At 40.2% G+C, this 19183-nt stretch overlaps 1 protein-coding gene across 1 annotated transcript; it reads left to right on the top strand.

Annotated features, from left to right (window-relative positions):
• Nucleotides 1-10588: 10588 nt before the first annotated feature.
• TMBIM4 (transmembrane BAX inhibitor motif containing 4) lies at nt 10589-19169 on the top strand. The gene is made up of 7 exons (XM_082494060.1): nt 10589-10715; nt 12443-12551; nt 13827-13932; nt 15499-15532; nt 16515-16632; nt 17123-17168; nt 17743-19169. The coding sequence occupies exons 1-7, from the start codon at nt 10616-10618 to the stop codon at nt 17947-17949; spliced, it is 720 nt and encodes a 239-aa protein (XP_082350186.1). The 5' UTR covers nt 10589-10615; the 3' UTR covers nt 17950-19169.
• Nucleotides 19170-19183: the final 14 nt, after the last annotated feature.

Here is a 19183-nt window from a genome sequence, read left to right as displayed (position 1 = left end):
TGGTGTTATCAGTGGGAGGGGACGTAGTGGTACATGTCTAGTGTAACCTAAGAGATGCAGCTACAGTTTCACAACCAAAATAAAACTGTGCAAAAGTTAGTCTGTATTTAGAAATACCATCAATGATACCATAAATGGTATCTACATATTGCTAAATTGTTGATGAATTAAAACATCTATAAAATTACAAAAACGCAGCAGTTTTATATTTGTTTTCTATTCTGTGTAGAAGTAACAAACTTCACAGACGCAGAATGACAGTGACCCTCTGAAAGAAAAATCTACATTTGTATTCTGAGAACTAGAAGGCACTTAACATGAGTTTTGTAATTTATTGCCATCATGGGAAGCATAAATTTCAGGAAAGCATGTGAGCTTCTCAAACTATATTCCCAGCATCAACCTATTTACAGAAAGAATTTCAATGAGAATTATAATTATATGTGGGGCTGACGAAAAGCATCATTTCCCACACCGGGGCTGATAGAAACTGTCAGCATATTTTAGTATTTTTTTACCTTAATGATGAGATTCAGGGATGCATGCTACACTAATTGTTTCCTAAAAGAAAAAGAGAAAGAAACCATTGAGTTCTATATATTTTTATCAGTGCACCATTAGAATTTTATAGCTTACCTTAGTGTACTAAATCCTCTGCAAAATTCAGCACAGCACAGCCAATTAAAAACATTAGTTAAAAAAACACATATGTTGCAAATTGGCCTCTGGAAAGGTCTTGTCTACAAGCAGCAGCTCATCATAACCAGGGCTACAACTGCCCCCCCCAAACAGAATGCGTATGTGCCTGAAGCTCTGCTCCGACACATCTCTCTGAAAAAAAGCTACAAAATATTTGGGGTCATTTATGCAGGTACTATATTTCTGTAGTGCCTAGCAGGCACAACAATCTTCCCTAATATTGCCTTCAAATGCCATTAAGACAAACTTAAATTAGATAATCAAAGCCCTCTACTTCCTGGAACGTAGGATGCAAAGAATGTTTAGGTAACATTTTCCAGTAATGCAAAATTTACTTTGTTTTTTTTGTATTGTAAAGACAAAAACATCATGAGGTCAGAAGCTTTTGTTCTCCTTAGCTCTTCAATAAAATCATATCCATTTGAAAATGTTCCAGATGCATATTTTAGATGGAGGAGGACTTGGGATTTCTTCCCTCAGAATAATGTCTGACAGGACCGACACCTTCACCTGCCTCCTAAGTGCTTCCCAAGTGTAACCACAGCAGTGCAACCTCTCAGCCACGTGCAAACGTCATAGGAACGTGATGAGAAAAGCAACACGATTTTTGGAGAATTCACTATCCAGACAACACCTAACTTCTATCATCCACTCCGCACAGGACATAGACGTGGACACAGCAATTTTCAAAGCATTTTGAGATTCCCTGTGCATTTCCATCACTGGGCAAAAATCCCAAGAAGCCCAACATGAAATACCAGCCACAACATGTATTTCTGAGACTGGCAAAGAAATGTTTGAACTGTTGGTACCACAGCATGGCTGAGAACCAGCTGGTCCTGCCATATACCTTGAGCCACACACTTTTACACTGGTACCTGGCGTGCACCAGAACTCCAGTCCCGCTGCACAGGAAAAGTTATTTTCTCTGATGCTGTCCCAAGCTTAAACACTACCGAAAGACTAATTTTTGGCTCTGAATATTGTTTTAACGTGATAGCCACAAAGGAAATAGTTGGGCCAAGTATTAACTAAACTGTGACTTTATAATTAGTTTTAGCGGCTGGAACACAGGCTGCCACCCCAAAAGGCAATGCCCTCTCCCTGCCACCAACTCCTGTCTGCCCATCGCCTTCCTCCTGCGGGCACAAACAGCAGCCTCCACGCAGATCAGCTCATACTGATTATGATCTACACATCAAGTTACTCAGTACGGTGTTATACCAAAATACGGTTGCCTGTCAAAATTTATCTTTGGAAATGTCCGCTCTTGAAGTTCTTCAGGAAGAGCTGCTGCGTTTCCCATCCACATTCCTTCTAGCCTAGGCCACCATTCAGTTGGAAACAAATCAGTGTGTAAAAATCAAACAAGCAAACCAGTTTAGGAAAGAGCAAAGTCATATACGAGTCCCAAGTCCATGCAAACTCTGCTAAAATTACGACTTTATGTTAGCGATCAAAGGCTTTTTTAAGTGGAACTGTAAATCCCACCTTTCCAGGATGAACTTCTGGCTCGAGCAATCTCAAATACAGCCCTATTCCACACCCTTAAAAAAGTAAACAGGTCTTCATAATAATCTGCGTAGGCATGTGTATTGCAAAGCACTTCAGAAAAACAGCAGTTTAACTATAAGGCAGTCCCAGACCTACCAACGGAGGTACAATCCCCCTGCTCTAACACAAGGAGAGCACGTGGTAGGCAAGGAAGCCCTCTACACAGAAACTCTCCTCCAGCCTGGGAAATTCAGAGTCTGCCATGGCAGCCCCGGGGAGTTAAAAGTCCACACTGTGTGATTTGTTTGCGGAGAGCCTGCTGGTATTTAAGGAACGAACCCAGAGGCATGGTAGAGTTTGACTTTTTGGGAAGATATTAAATATTTTTGTAAAAGGTTGTTTTGTTGTTGTTTTTCTGTGAGGTTTTGGTTTTTTTTTTGTTTCTTTGTTTATTTGCCAGAGGAGCTTATGCTTGGTTTGTGGCCTTTTTTGGCATTTTGGCATGGAATGATTTGCATCACAGCCATGTAAAATCAGACATTTCAGTCCTGCTATATACTAGAGCCCAGGAATCTTGAGACCTACATCCAGTGCTTAGAAAATATCTTGGAAGTGATGCTTTGGAAGCCAGCTGATAGATCACTCTCTCCGTGTTACAGAGAGGATTAAGCAGAATTCTGCATTGATTTTCAGTTAAAGTTGTAGCAGCTAAAACACGGCTGCTAACTTTAGTGCTTTAAAGTGCACAACAGTTGTGAACAATTATTTCTTTTGGCCAGGAATCAAAAAAGCACCATTAAAAGGGTTCACTTGCAATTACAATTATTTTGTTGGCAGGTATTAATGAATGTGTTTAATATTTTAGCAGAGATACTAAATTTCTAATTAGATTAGATGTCTAACACTAAGTATTTGATTTAATGAATCAATCAGCCTAATGGCTGACTCACTAAGATATTGAGACAACCATCTTCTAAAATAATTTTAAAATCTATTTTTCTCAGGCAAGGATCTCTAAAAACGAAAGGCAGTATTGGATAACTGGATTAGGATGCAATACAATGCAGATGTGCTCCAAATGATGCATGCTTACAGAATGGTCAGTAAGATCTCACACAGGTGACAGCAGGCCAAATTTAGGGATTTACAGTAGAAATTTACCTGGATTGCTGAATTTCCTAGCATAACTACCATGACTATATCATTCTGGCCGCTCTTCTGCATGTTCAGCATCAACCGTTTCTGAAAGAGGCTTAAAATCAAACACTGCTGTCAAAAATATCTTCCCTTAAATTAAATAAGTGTGCTTGACCTACCAATTTGATATGGTTGTGCTTTTCTGAAAAGCAAAAGACATAAAGTGTATGTCTCAACATGGACTTGCCCCTTCCCCTTGTTTACGTAACTTAGATGCCTCGTTTTTAGGAGGGAGAGAGCTCAAGCACAGCTGGTGTCTTAGCAGAGGACCTCTTTGCAAGACCAAGACAGGACCTATATGCTACATCCCACTCAACCAGCAGATGTCCTAAAGTTGGCTGTTACTAACCACAGCGTGGACATTTTAATCCCAAGTGGTAGTGCGCTGACTGCCACCACAGAGATTACAGATCTGTTGAGTATAAATCCACTCTCTAGCCTGCTCGCCTCTTAGCAGGGACATCCTTCTGGCGAAGGCAGCACTGTGGATTTTTTACTGAACTGGACGACACATGTTTTGTAGAGATGATGCCACTAATAGCAGTTCTTGTAGGCAAAGCCTGCAGAGTTGGACATGGAGTGAAATACATAATTCATTCTTTTTAAATAAACAGGGGCTGCTGAGCTGCTTTGTTGCTGCAGGAGAAGTGATGCTTCTGCTTTTAAGTCACAGCATTAACACTTGGCGTTGATACATCTCAATCCTAAAAGCACTGGAAAAATCTCACCCTAACTCCACTTCTAAAAAAAAAATGAGCAGTTTTTCGCAGGAGGCAGGGTTTGTCCAAACAACATCTTCAAAAGGACAAATGGGGACAATGTAGACAAGAGTGCTGAAAATATGCTGGATTCAACAATGATTGTCCAGCCCATAATTTCTACAAAGGTGCCACACACGAATGAATAATATTTCTCAGGCACATCATTCAAAAGCAAGTTCTAAAAGGAACATTTAGCTAAAAATTAGTGATTATCCGAACCTCTGGCTGACTAGTAAACCGCTGTTCTTTCTGCTACTATCTGATTACAGAAGACTCACTAATGTTCTTAAAAATGGTATTTAAATATTAATTAACACTAGGAAACACTCAGGTGAGAGACCTGTCTTCAACCCTTTCTCCTTTGTGGGACCAAGCACGGTATTTAGGGATCTGCAGTATTCTTTTCTGACTGCTGTTCCAGAAAGGCACCTTGAAGCAACATGGAAGTACTTTGCTCTGTCTGGAGCCATGAGCTTTGTTTCTACCTCATGCGAAATGAGCAGTAACTATATATCCGACACACGTATCCTGAGACTTAACGCCAGTCTGCTTCATGCAACTAAATAATTAACTTTGTGAATAAGCAAAGGATTTGCCACTGACCCAATTCCAAAAGAGCCTGCATGAGGCTGCCAACAGTCTTGTTCCATCGGCACCAGAACAAACCTCTCACACCTCTTTTTTCCATATATGGAGGGTGCTATTGCTTAAGCATTGGCATCCAGTGCCTTTTAGGATGCTCCAGGGTACCCAAGGCACCTGCATGGCTTTGCAGGTATAACAGAGGATTTACAGAAACTCAGTGCCCTTCTGGACGAGCCAATGGAATTGAGATTGATACCCTGAGGGCCATGAAATGGCACCAGACACTTATGTTTAGGCATCTGAATGCCACCCCTATTTCCATAATAGTAATATTTTCTTAGGCTCTTAGTACATATGTGGATAGCTATTTATAGACACCTAAATACAGTGGTCTTCATCTGGAGCTGAAACCTGCTCTTCAGTCCCTGCAGAGCAGACCCCACCAACAGCTGCAAAGCCATTTGAAATGCAGGATTTTTTTTTTCCTTTAACAGCATACAGACTATTACTGTTGTTACACGCGGGAGTTCTTATCAGGATCCGATTGCACTAGACTCTCAAACAGAAATAAGCAAGTCTGACCTCAACTTTTCAAAATGCAAGGGAAAAAAAAAGGTTCAGAATTAAAAGCGTTCATGACAAAATGAGCTCAAAGGTTTAGATAAACTAATTTACATGAGTACACCCAGGTTTTAGATGACAGAATGACTAGCCATGACAGGTGATGTAGGCTGTCCGGTGAAGAGAGTTAAAGCACGTTGGAATTTGTATAGAAAGAGTAGTTAAGTGTTTTATAAACAGACTCTATATGGCACTCCCAAAATTCAAGTAGCTCTTACTGCTAAATTGAAACTGAACAAAATAATATCAAACTCAAACCTTGGTATGTTTTGATGTTTAATTCAGAGAAACAAATTCAAGAATGCTTCCCCTTCTATTTCACGAGGCAGTGCAGCTATTAAATTGGTTTAGTTTGTAACATTACCTCCATGCAAAAAGAAAAAAAAAAAAAAAAAGAAAAAAAAACCTTCTTCCATAAAAAAGGGAAAATTACCTATAACTGGGCTGTCAGTGTAGCACTCTATATTTCCCCAAGATTCAGGCTTACACATGGAATAAAATGGTAATGCTTTTTTTTTTTTTTCAACTCCAGCAGTTACTAAAATAACAAAGGTGGGATTATAAGCAAAGACAGCTTTCAGCTTGATCCTGACCTTAAAATAGAAAATACCTCAGCTTGTCAAAATAAGATTGCACCCTTGAAAGATATGAGACTTGCATAAATGGACAAACACCTTGGGAGAAGACTTTTAATGCTAGGATTAATTTATTAACTACCGCACTACTCTATTAACTGCCGAGATATATTGACCCTGAAGTCCTGTTTTCGAAAGGAAAAATACCCACCCCGACCCCATTCAAAATGTCTCACCAAATCGCATCAGGCAAACCGACATGTTTGTTCAAGAGCTGTTCACAAACCTTAAAATAAAGGTCCAGGCAGTGCAGGCAGTTAACTTCCACATCGTGCTCCCTGGCAGGTAAGCTCCTACCCCCCACATTGATGGACTAGTGCCACCAGACAGCTCAGTCCCCAGCCACAACCCATTTCTTATTGCATCTCAGACCTCCAGTGAGTCCAAGACCCAAAACTAACCTGCCATGTCTTATCAACAATGCACAGGGAAAAAAAAAAAAAAAAAAAAAGGAGATGATCAAGTTATAATATGGTGAGGTATAATGAAAAAATATATAATGCAGATGGGATTTAATAGGAAAAGGAATATACATATCATTAGGCAAAGATGAGGGCTCTAGAAAACTGAAGGACCATCGAGAGAAGTTTTTCATCCCGGAATAATGAAAGGTCGGCTTGGTGACCTGCTTGCTAAAGAGTAGAGCCTTTCTCATGAAACTGTAAGTACTAAAGAAGATAAACTCTCTTCCCTTGATCAGTGGATTTGGAAATTCACCATCAGGGATTTTAGAGCAACAGATGGCACATCTGTCCATGAATTTCTTTGTTATTTTCCTGCCCTGTAAGAACATCATGCCAGTTTTGCAGCTACGTACTGTACATTTTGAAATACAATTTGGAAGAACTTTGCAATTATGCAATTGTCTCCACTTCTCATGGAGAACTTCATGTTTTGAGCGTGAGGATAACTTCACAGTAACTCACATTTCTTCAAATTAAGATTCCTCAGGGCCACACAATAAAATGATCCCTCTAACTTAACTAGCCACTTACTTTGAAATTAAGGGAACAAAATTCACCTGCGGATAAATGAATGGTTAACGGCCACGCGGATGCACCCATACAATCAAACTTCTCTCCTGTTTTCCCACATTGCTTCACACCTGAACTGCGTGTGCCGCGCTGCTCCGAACACAAATTGCCTGGATGTTACCTCCTTGTTGAAAGACTGGCAGGCAGCCACAGGGCCCCATGTGCAACTACGTACTCCTGGACCCACACACCCTGCACTCCAGCAGTATCTCAGCAGCCGTGCCTCATGCATTTGACGGAGCCATGCAAAGGTCACGGGCTTCGCAATCTGGGAAGAGGAGACCGGTTAGTCCTGCCTCAACAACAGCCATGATGATGTGAAGATACACAGATGTATATCAAAGCGATGCTGAGAGGGGTCACCCTGGGAACACTGTGCAAAGCTGCAGCAAACGAAGGGGGCTCTGGCACAACTATTTAAAACCAAACCTTTGGAAAGAAGCAGAATCCTGGCAACACTCCAAGTACCTTTTCCAAGTACCTCTGAGCGCCAGATGGACTTTTTCCAGCAAAGCCACCGATTATGTATAACGCAGACAAAAGGCACAGAGGAGTCCATGGTCCTTAACCAGGGGCTCTAGTGAGAGCGAGCTTCCTTTCCCCATACCGGAGTCCAAACCAGGACCTGGAGAACAGAAAGCTCTTTCACCCCTGCAGGCACGCACGCAGAGTGGAAGCGTCTAGCCAGTCCTAAGCAAGTCACTGTGGGACTGCAGCGGTTTCAAATAAAAATAGTGTAATGGAGGTATGTTTATGGAAACATCAAATACAGAAAAGAAAGGCAATGTAAAACATACTTTGCTTTTTATAAGGCATATTTAGCATTTTACAAGGTATACTTTCCCAAGTGAGGAATGGAAAATTGCACAGACACTGAAAGCAGTCAGGCAGGCTGTGTTATTAAACCTTGGTTCAGTACAGTCACTCCGAAGCACTGCTCACTGCACAGTGCATTCTGTGTGCGCCTGCAAGTAACAGAGAAAGATCTTAAGACAAGAATGATGCTCTCTGTTGGCATGAAAATCACAGGCTTTATCAGTATTGCAGATGTAAATAATTTTTCCATTCTGCCACAACCCTGGCAAATTGTGCTCATGAGTAGTGCCACCGAATCATTTGCTGCTTTGTCTCCTGCCTTTCTGAATAAGCCCATTACTGCTTCTTGGTGGCTTACATCAGACTGACTACTTCCACGCAGGAGGTGGGTGTGTGAAAGTGCAAAGGTGCACAGGCCTGTTTCCTGCAATCTCCTATCTCCCAGCCTGTGCCTAAAGCCCAGGCTAACTGTTCCACAGCTTTATCCTGATTACTTTTTAAAAGTTCTCAACTTTTTCATCCTGAATCTTCCTTACTACAGTTTAAGCCACACTACCTCTTGTATGACACTTTCTCCGCAGCTGAAGAACTGCAACAGTCTTTTATAAAGTATTTGAAGACTACTGTTATGTCTCTCCTTCAGACTTCTGTAGGCTCAACCTATTTGCAGGAGTCAGCTCTGTGGCAATGCTCTGAAATTTTCTCTTTCTCACACAAAAGTGAGGCCTTCTCTAAGAGGTGTTTCAGAGAAAACTGCATTGCACGTATTAGGAGAAGGCAACACCAGATGCTTGTCCAGAACTCTAAATGCTTCTTCTGGGAGAACATCAGTGTTGCACTTCTGCAGAGGCATGCGCAAGAAAGCAGACAGCATAATTATTTCAAAACAGTTACTATTCAGCAATGCAAACCATGCATAAATATTCAAATTCAGGATTAAAGCTGAAAGATCCTGCTCTGCAGCAACTAAAAATGCAAAATGACATTAGGAAAGCCATAAATACTTCCCAGAATATAAAGTCATGTTCATAACTTGTGTATCTGCAACTGAAATGTAATATCTTAAGTCAACCCAGTAGAAGAACTTTGCTCAAAATTATTTCATCACAGAATCATATAATTTATTTACTTCTCCCTCGAGAATCTGAATACAGCAGAGGCCACTATTTTCCAATTTTAAAAGCACTTTTAGTCTAATCTATTACATAAATTTCTAAAATGTCTATCACTTCAGTTTCCCGGCCTGCTTTCCATAATATTCACAAGTTAAAGAATAACATATTGCGCTGCCCATCCCACGTCCTAAAATCTTAGCTTTTGTGGATTCCTAAATGTGAGCTATTATCTTGGGTAACTTTTGAGGGGCAATTCCACAAGTACAAAGTTTCACTGTACAAAGTGCTACGTGATGCCTGAGAAATGCTGAGCATCTTTGTGTTCTGTTGAATTAAACTGAGTACACTTTGAAGGACAGGACACAAACTTAGGAGAAAGCCTGAATAAAATTCTACTTTGCATTAAAGGTTTATAGAAGTGAAACTTGTCTCTAGTGGGATATGCATTGATAGCGAGCACCAGCACCCAAAGTCTCTTTTATCATAGAATCATGGAATAGTTTGGGTTGGAAGGGACCTTTAAAGGTCATCTTGTCCAATTCCCCCTGCAATGAGCCAGGACATCTTCAACTATATCAGGCTGCTTAGAGCCCTGTCACCTGACACTGAATGTTTCCAGGGATGGGGCATCTACCGCCTCTCTGGGCAACCTGTTCCGTGTCTCACCACCCTCATTGTAAAACTTTTTTCCTTCTACCTAGTCTAAATCTACCCTTTTAGTTTAAAGCCATTACTCCTTGTCCTAGCACAGCAAGCCCTGCTAAATAGTCCCTCCCCATCTCTCCTGTAGTCCCCTTTCAAGTACTGAAAGGCCGCAATAAGGTCTCCCCAGAGCCTTCTCTTCTCCAGGCTGAACAATCCCAACTCCCTCAGTTCGTCCTTAGAAGAGAGGTGCTCCATCCTCCATTATCAGTTATTGTTCAACACAGGTAAGCATTTGTAGCTATGGACATCCCCAGCTTGCTGGAGAACTCTTTCCACGTAGCAGCTGGAGGTGAATCAAAGATGAACAGCAGTAAAAGAGCTGACTTTTCAGTCACTGGAACTTCCTCTCCAGACCTAAAATAGATGCAGGAAATGGTGTTTAAAATAAACACAAACACAACGCCTCCTCAGGCCATCGTGACTCCCGTGCGGGGCAGGCCTGGGTGGCGAAGTGCCCGTGCGCTGAAGCGATCCCACAATCATAGAATGGTTCGGGTTGGACCTTCACAGGAAACCCACTCCTACTCCACTCAGGCAAATCCCGCATGTAAAAGTTAAGGCCGCGGGTGTCCCTTTCTTCCCGAGGGCTCTCCCCGCTGCCCGCCGAGCCCCACAGCCCCACCGGCTGCCCGTGGCAGCCGCTAGGCCGCAGCCGTTGGCACCGCCACCCGCCGCCGCCCTCCTCAGCCCTACTTCCCCTCCGCTGCACCCTCTGCCCACCCTGCAGGGGCAGCTGGGGAAGCCGGGCGAGTCCGGCCCGGCCGGTTGCGGCCCGCTGCCGCGCAGAGGCCCCTCCACCGCCGCCCCCACAGCGCCCCCTGGGAAGGAGGGCAGCCGCCATCGACTAGCTCGGCCGCTCGACGTAGGGCCCTGCTCGGCGGTGCGGAGCTCGACTGTCTCTCCCGGAAGCGGGGCGGTTGTCGCCGTTGCTGGGGGAGGCGGCGGCGGCGGCGATGGCGGCGGCGGCGGAGCAGCTTTACCCGCGGAGCTCCATCGAAGATGACTTCAACTATGGCACTAACGTGGCCTCGGCCAGCGTGCACATCCGCATGGGTAGGGACTGGGGGTGTGTAAGGCCGCCACACGCCCCTTCCCCCGAGTCCCTCTCTCAGGCCTCCCCCAGCCCTTGCGGAGAGGCCCCGGCTGCCTCCCCTTGCTGGGCCGGCAAAGGGGCGGGGGCGGGCACGGGCACGGGGGGTGTCGTATCGTAGTGCTCCCAACGAGTTCCTCTCTGTTAACCCCATCGCCTGTGGGGTTTAGCGCAATATTTTAACTTTCTGGGTGAAGGCTGAGAGTGGGGAGCCGGGGCGTTGCTTGGTCCAGGTTAAGCGTTGAGGGCGAGAGAAAGGTCGGTGGCCGGCGAAAGACTGGATTTTATCATTTCAGTGTACAGGGGGCAGGTCAATTTATCAGAGGAACTAAATCCATATAAATTATTACAAATCCACACTTGATTTTCCCTGGAGTGATGCATTTTGAAGCTCAAACATGATACATAAGACGTATAAAAGCTAAAATTGGTGCCCATAATTACACTACTTTAACCAAGAAGCTGAAGGATTTTAATTTCTTCTGCGAGGTTGTAAAATATTGTTTCTTCCACTTAAGCGTTTTCATGCTGTAAGGTCACAGTAGTGGCCATGAAATAATGCTTTACTGTTAACATGCAGATCTCAAATGCATTGAATACTCGCGTAGAAAGTGTCTAATCAGTAATCCTTGCTGAAATAGTTATGATGTTATTGGATACATCCTGGAATAAAAACAGCTGTGTGCTGTGAATTTGTTGTTAAATATTTCTGAGAAACAAGAGATCTCTTTCTATAAAAATACAGTTTTATCATGTTTGGAAAATAAAGGATGCCATAGGAAATATGAAAGAGGTATTACCGTTAGCAAAATTGCTGATGCATTTGATAATGTGGGAAGAAGGCTATGCTAGCTAGCAGACTGCTTCTGTTCAGTTTATTACAACAAAGTAGGCCCCAGTCCCTCATGGCTTACAAGTATATTTAACTTTATCTGCTGCAAGCAGGTAATTCAGCTTGTCGTAGTATGTGCTCTTAAACTTGTTTAGGCTATGCTATTAAGGATTGGGTTGATTCTTCCTGTAAGCTTATTCTTCCTTTCAGAGCATTTTGCCTAATGAACTTGGTCTCCTTCCATTCAGAACAGAGAACATCTGTATGAGATGTCCTGAATCACTCTTCACACCATAGCAGGGAGGTTGGAACTAGGTGATCTTTAAGGTCCCTTCCAACTCTAAGCAATCTATGATTCTATGATTAATTCTGAGATTTTAAAAATTTTTTCTAGCAGTCTGTATCTGTAGATACTAGTTCAGTACAATGCAAGTCGTAAATGATGATAAATGATATTTAACATGGCAGAAGGTCAATCAAATAGATATTACTGTAAAAGTTTTTCCTTTTTTAACTTTTATGGCTGTTTGTGTCTTCCACAGAACTTCCAAGTTAATCTTTTTTCATTTAGGTCCATTAGATGTATAATGTGATGGAGAAGGTATACTGTTAGAAATTTCTTAGTGAGATTAGGTCTATGTAGTTTTTAAAAAGTAATGACGTCTAGGAGTAAGTGTAATTTTGCTGGAATACGGTATTAGTTTTTTAAGGAAAAATGGCTTCTTCCCACTTTGTTCTGTACTTTTTCACTGAATAAAGACTTTCTAGTGGTTCTATATCAAATAGAAAACTTGTATCTGCTGTACTGTTGAACTTTGTAACTCAAAGGTGATTGTATTTTTATTTTTCTTATTCTAGCTTTTCTACGGAAAGTCTACAGCATTCTTTCCATTCAAGTTCTTTTGACCACAGTCACATCAGCAATTTTTCTGTACTCTACTGGAGTACAAGCGTTTGTTCATGAAAGGTAAATGCTAAAATGAAATGGGCTGTTTGTTGTGTGTTAAGTATAGTTTATGTAGTATTTTGTTCTGGAACACTTCAGTATTCCTAATAATTTTTAAACCTTTTGTTTTGATTTTGTAATAGAAATTTTGTAACCTGATTAGGAAATAACTTTTCTTTTCCTTGGTTTGTTATTAAAATTTACTTTTATTATTATTATTAAAGTTTATCTTAATCAATACTTTATTAATAGAGCTTATTTTAATATTTACGCTATGAAAACCTATACATCAGTTGCAGAACATCTCAGTCATTGACATTTCTTGTTTTACGGTCTAAGTATCTGCTTTTGAGAATCTGTTTGGAGTGCTGTTGTTTATAGGTACCTGTTCCAAAAAGCTGAACCATGTCTTACTCCTCTCCCTCCCTCCCTGATCCCTCCCCCATCTTCTTTTGTTTGTTTTTTTTTTTTCCTGAAAACTAGTCTGCTAAAATTCCTGTGGGCTTGCTTCTTTTTGCCTCTCAGATTTCCATGAGAAAAAGACAAGTCTCAAAACCCAAAGTTGTGAACAGGCAGGGGAAAAGAACAGCTGGGGAAGGGAGCAGAGTGCTGAGCCCAGTGTCTGGTTTCCCCCAAGTGCACTTGCAGACTTCGCTTTTACTTTCACTTCATGGCCCTCATAAAAAAGGAGCATTAAGCACTATATGAAAGTGTCTGTATAAGATACAGTGTATACATTGTAAAACGACAGTTTTATACTTAAATCCAATAATTTAAAATCATCCTCACTTAAAACTGCTGTTGTTTTGTGTTTGATTTTGGTCTAGTTTTTGCTTGGAGGGCTGATTGGATGATTTAATTATAGTCATATTTACTGATCAGTACTGGTTTTCTTTGGTACAGTTATTGCCCATGTTTGTTGCATTCAGGTGCTTGTAAAAAACAGCTACCTGAATGTGGAGTTCTTAATAGGCAAAATATTACATATACTTTAATAGCGTTACTGTAGTACTGATGGATTTTCCTCTTCATACGGGTTCATCTCCAGGTGATGGATTCCTGGTCAATCTTTAGCTTTAGTATGAAAAAACTATTTTTACTTGTGATTGTACTATTTTTAACTGATTATCTCTGGTAGTATGTTTTAGAGGAGTTTTATTGAAAAACTTGCTTTACATTTACTTTGGAGCAGTATCTTCATCTAGGTGATCACTTAAAAACTTTGTTTGATAAAACTGTTTTTTAGTCTTCCAGGTATTTTAATTTTTGATGACTTTTTTGTATGGAACTTTACAGGCCTGCCTTGCTTTTGATATCTGGGTTTGGATCTTTGGCTATAATTGTGGCACTGACCCTCTACAGACACCAGCATCCCGTTAATTTATACCTGCTTTTTGGATTTGTAAGTATTTATATAAATTCGATTTTAATAATCCCTAGAATATCTTTCGTTGTGATGAACTCCTTGAAGCAAACTAGTGGTGGCTAATTTGTTTTTCTTGTATTCCTTGAAAGATAACCTAAGTACTTACAAAGTTCTGAGTTATTTTTTGGAAGTTCTATCCACAGGTTGTTCCTAGATAGCTTCCACTTCAGGTTTCTTTCAGCATCTTTTTAGGAAGAGTGTTAGAACTTTGAATTAGGTTGTGCAAACTTTTTTTTTTGTGTGTGTGTGTATGTGTGTGTGTATAAATATATCCATCTCTCTGCTGTCATTGTTCTGTTGATGTATGTGATTTACTGGTCAGTAGGAAAGAAGGAGGCATTTCTCTTAGCTTATTTGTTTAATGGACAGCCTTCAGCAAAGACCCAAATGCAACCAGCCATCGGTGTTTATTTCATTAATTGTTTTCTTTCTGATGCTAAATTCTGAGCATGTTTCCAACACAGGCAGGTCGATCAGAGCTGTCCTCAAATTTCAGTCTCCTGCCTTATGTGGCAAATTTGTAGTTATGGGCTAACTGTTGCTCTTGGATATTTTGGATTATGTATCAAAGCAGTCTTCTGAAAAGTAGTCACAGTAGGAATTTGATGCTTTAGGAGTTGCCTAAACTGTATTTGTGATACAATGGGAAGACAGTTTTGCTGTGTAAGTAAATAGACTGTTTAAATTGTAATGCAGTTGTGTGCTTCCTGACTTTGGAACTGTTGCAGGAGAGTGAAATGTTTAAAAACTTTCAGCAAGTGCAGCTGTAACAAGGAGTGATGTAATAGTTTGGCCAAATGTGGTGTGGGAGTTTGTGGTAAGACAGTTTAAGTATTACATTGCGTAGGAATAGAAGGGTTCAAATCTGTGTGTGATAAATTGGTTTAAACAAAATACGTGTTAAATGTTCTGTTATTTCTGACCTCTTGGTTCATGTCATAGATACTTATCTCATCTTTTGTTGTAATGAAACTTAATTTCACATTATCTTTTAGAAAAAATCAGGGCCCATACTAGCTTTTCAGCCCAGACATCAATAATATATTTGATTTTAAGTTAGCTGTTTCATAACAAGGATGAGTGGGAAAAGGAAATTGGTGCAGATGCTTAGCTGTCTAATGAGATATTAAGAATGTTGGATGAAAGTATTTCAAATATTGAAAAGTATGCAAAAAGCTGAAGACAGTTCATTTCTAGTAGCAGCTCAAAGCAATTTTAGAGCCTGTTGAATAGTTTGTAAGTAGTGTGATAAGGATGCTGTGTGCTTTGAGGAGAAAACCTAAACGGCATTTTTCTCTCTTATTTATTTTCAGTCTATATTGTATTATTTTTATGTAACAAACAACTTCCATCACAGTAAGGCCATATGATTGCCATTTTCATGTTGAAATTAGAAGGTTTTACATACAAAGATTCAAAAAGAGAGCTAATGTAATGCATGCTGGAATTATGTAGCAGAATGGGGCTCATCACATGTGAAGTCTCTGTGTGTTTTGTGTGGGTTTTTCTGTCCTTGTAATTTATTTTTTTTACTTTTTATAGACCCTACTGGAAGCACTGACAGTTGCCATTACAGGTAAATTGTCTGATTCCTTAAAGAAATTGGAAAAGTAATCCAATATGTTGTACCAATTGCTATCTGAGATTCCTAGATGTGACTAAAGTGATAGTAAATCCCATGTGCGAAAATTTTAATGACAGTGATATGAGTTTAGCAAAAAAACAGGTAATCGAGGGAGAAAACTGGATTCTGATCCAGAACTGAAACTGTGTAAACCTGAAGTGAGAAATGAGTTGTGCCATCTGTTCTTTCAGTAGAGCTGGCAGTATTCTTTTCTACACGGCAACTCTCAGCAGAACTGACCTGCAAATGAAATAACTTTATCTTCCCTCTCAGTTTCCTCCAAGGGAATTACTTTGGGTTCAGAGAGTTCTGTACTTTCTTGTCAGGATTTAGATGGGGCGGTGGGCAGACAAGTCATGGCATCGCCTTGCACTATAGCTTCCAGCATAAGCTGAAACCTCTTCATTATGGTTTATGATCTGCAAAAAAAAAAAAAAAAGTCCTTTGGAGAAAGAAAAGAGGAAGGAGGGAAGAAAAAGGGTCCACTCATTTCTCTTATCTTTCCCTTCCTACCCCCTAATCAAAACTTTTAAGAACCTTTATAGAGGACTGATTGTCTTGTGATTTTTTTTTTCTTGTTTCAGTATCCTGAAAAATTCAGATAGCTTTTTCCTTAAGATCTCACATATCTAGGCTTAAAAGTACTTATTATTTTTTTATTTTTATTGTGAGGAGGGAAGATCTGTTATCTCCATTTAAGAAGCTACAGCTATACTATAACTGTCAAACTTAGCTAGTGCAAGGGTCCTTGAGTCCTATGATATTGATTTTGAAGTGCAAAGACAAGTTCAGGCATAATTTATTTCTTTTGTTCACAGTTAAGATTTGTTTTATCCTATCTGTGAAAGTTTAAACTTCTGTTTCCTCAAAAGATAACTTAGCAGATCCGTAGCGTAGTGTTTTTTAAATGACAGTTTACTACTTCTGTTTATAGTGAGTTTCTATGATGTGTCCATCGTCTTGCAAGCCTTTATTCTTACTACTGCTGTATTTCTTGGACTGACCGCGTATACCTTGCAGTCAAAGAGAGACTTCAGCAAATTTGGAGCAGGGTATGTTACCATATTGATGATTTTTTTTTTTTTTGTTAAGCTAGTTTTTCCTTTTTTAAAGCAAGCTTTGCAGATGATATGATAATGAATACAGGTCAATAGAACCTCCTTCAAGGGGATGGTAAGGGTGTTATTTGTCTTAAATTAATAATTTTCTGCAGTTCTGCTTTCTTGGTAAGAAATTCTTTTCTGTGATAATGATTCTTAAAACCATAGTATTACGCTAGAAAACTAGTTTACCTGCATTTTTCACTGAGACAGAAGGCAGCTGCTTCAAATATTTTTAAAAAAGTAAAGTCAGGACATAACTTTTGACAACTTTATAAAACCAAGTTTTACTGCTGATACCAATGAACACTTGGCATCTAAGAATTATGGACATTTGCTTACCAAATATATTGTGAAGAGGTTTTATAGGAAGGGAAGAGATTCTAAGTAAAATTTAAAAGAAAAGATACTATTGCTCACAGTTTAGTTTTTTTTTTTTCAGCCTCTTCGCTTGTTTGTGGATTCTCATCTTCTCGGGTTTCTTGAGGGTAAGATACCTTATGTTCAAGATTAAAAAATATTCTTTAACATAAATCTTTTGCTAACTTCCAGTGTAACAAAAAGGTTTTGGACAGTCCAGTATAGCTTAATGAAAGAAAATTCCCAGTCAGAACCATTACTGTTGTAGATCATGCTGGTGATCTTTAACCATTCATTTCCAATTCAAATTTTCGTTGGATGCTGTTACTGCAAATGTGAAAGTAGTATTTTTGTTGATTGACAAAATTTGTCAGTTGAGATCCACTACTTGATTGAGAGAATGGGAAGGAGATTTGGGGTTTAATTATATTTTGGTTTTCTAACTTTTCTGCTGTTAATATTCTGGAGACCAGAGCTTCCTCTCTCTAAAGTGGAGGCAGTTTTATGCAGTTAAAGAGACTGTGTGACTGAGAGCTACATGAAATAAGAACATTGAAATGTCATCCTAATATTGTATTTGTGTGTACATAACAGTAAAAAGACAGTGTGTATCCTTGTTTTAGGTGTGGCGTATCATTATGCAAGGATTTTAATATTATAAAGAAAATGAAAATTACCATTTTTTTTTTCATTTGCCTCCAGCTGTTTTTCTACAGCGAGACAATAGAGTTGGTGTTTGCTGCTGCTGGAGCTCTTCTGTTCTGTGGATTTATTATTTATGACACTCATTTGCTGATGCACAAATTATCCCCTGAAGAGTACATACTGGCTGCAATCAATCTCTACTTGGACATCATCAATCTGTTCTTACACCTGCTGCGTTTACTGGAGGCATTTAATAAAAAATAGTCAAACGTGGCATGGTTTGACTATAGCGTATATAAAGTTAAGTACCTAAATATCATTTGGGTGATCTACAAACTGTGTAGTTCTGTCTTCTAGAGACTGAATCTTTATTACTATTTCATTCCATGAATATTGATCCCTCCTTAGGAAAAAAAAAAGGCTTTTTATGTAGCTAAATTTCTACCCTAGAATATACATGTTATGTAGTTAACATGCTGTTGTTATTTCAGTCACTTTTTTAATCACTTAATTTGCACTTGACATAATTCACGATTAAAACATTTGCCAACTTCTGGTTGCTCCAGTAAGCCTCTCTGCTGTTCTGTAGCTTCTGAAAAGGTTTCTTGTGGGATTGTAAGTGTGCGTACCGCATAAGGGTAGCCTGAGTTTATCGTTGTGCAATGTTTTACTAAGCTAAAGTTTTTTCTAGTTTTTGTTTGGTAAAATGGAATGCTGTCTCTAACAGAGACATTCTGTTCTTGTTAAGGGCTGTCAGATTATTGTGTAAGCTGGGAGGGTATTAAAGCAATTAACAGGAATGTTCTTCATTTAAGTATTATTTATTGCCTACCTTTCAGTGTTCTGAAAAATCATTTGGAGATGGATTCTGGCGTTTTATCAGTTTGTGTATATTAAGGTTAATCGTCTGTCAATAAAAATTGGGAGACCTTTAGTCTGTTCTTGCAGCTGAGTCTGGAGAAGGTCAGGGCACTGAGAAGGAGCTCTGCCAGCCCTCACCGGACAGGGGCTGCTTCCCAAGCTGTTGAAGTCCTGGAAGGGCAGGCAGGGTACAAACCGTTTTGAAAGGCTTTTTTACTTCATATTCAGTGCTTATGTCAAAGTCCTGTACCAGCCTGAGGTTAGCAGAAAGGCGATGCAGCGCGCGGGAAACGTCCCTTGTCCTACCACAAGCAGTGCCACCACCTGCTCTCCATGCTGGAACTTGACTGAGGCTGCCACTTCTTTTGAGTAGGTGTAATGATTTCTCCCTTCTGTCATAGGCTTTCATTGAGAAATGTGTGGAAATAGCTAAAAATAAAACTTCACTTTTTTTTCCTTGTGATGAAATAGGTATTTATTTTTTCATCCACACACCCTCTGCACGCAGTGGTGGCTGGACGTTGTTTCACACCTGCAGCAGGCAGCTCGCTGCCCGTAGCTGCTCCACGGCCCAAGCATGAGGTAGGAAGGCGCCGGGGCTCCCCGGGGTTCGCCTTCCTCCCGCCGCCGGCGGCCG

Source organism: Vanellus vanellus (genome assembly GCF_965231255.1).
Source record: "Vanellus vanellus genome assembly, chromosome: 1".
Classification (NCBI taxonomy): domain Eukaryota; kingdom Metazoa; phylum Chordata; class Aves; order Charadriiformes; family Charadriidae; genus Vanellus; species Vanellus vanellus.
Note: the sequence above shows the minus strand (reverse complement) of the source record. Positions and strands in the feature narration are given on the sequence as shown.

Excerpts from the sequence above, each read along its gene's own strand:
- TMBIM4 (XM_082494060.1), top strand. The coding sequence starts at position 10,616 with ATGGCGGCGGCGGCGGAGCAGCTTTACCCGCGGAGCTCCATCGAAGAT. Across the intron at positions 10,716-12,442 it reads CAGCGTGCACATCCGCATGG|CTTTTCTACGGAAAGTCTAC; the intron begins GTAGGGACTGGG and ends TTCTTATTCTAG. Across the intron at positions 17,169-17,742 it reads TCTTCTCGGGTTTCTTGAGG|CTGTTTTTCTACAGCGAGAC; the intron begins GTAAGATACCTT and ends ATTTGCCTCCAG.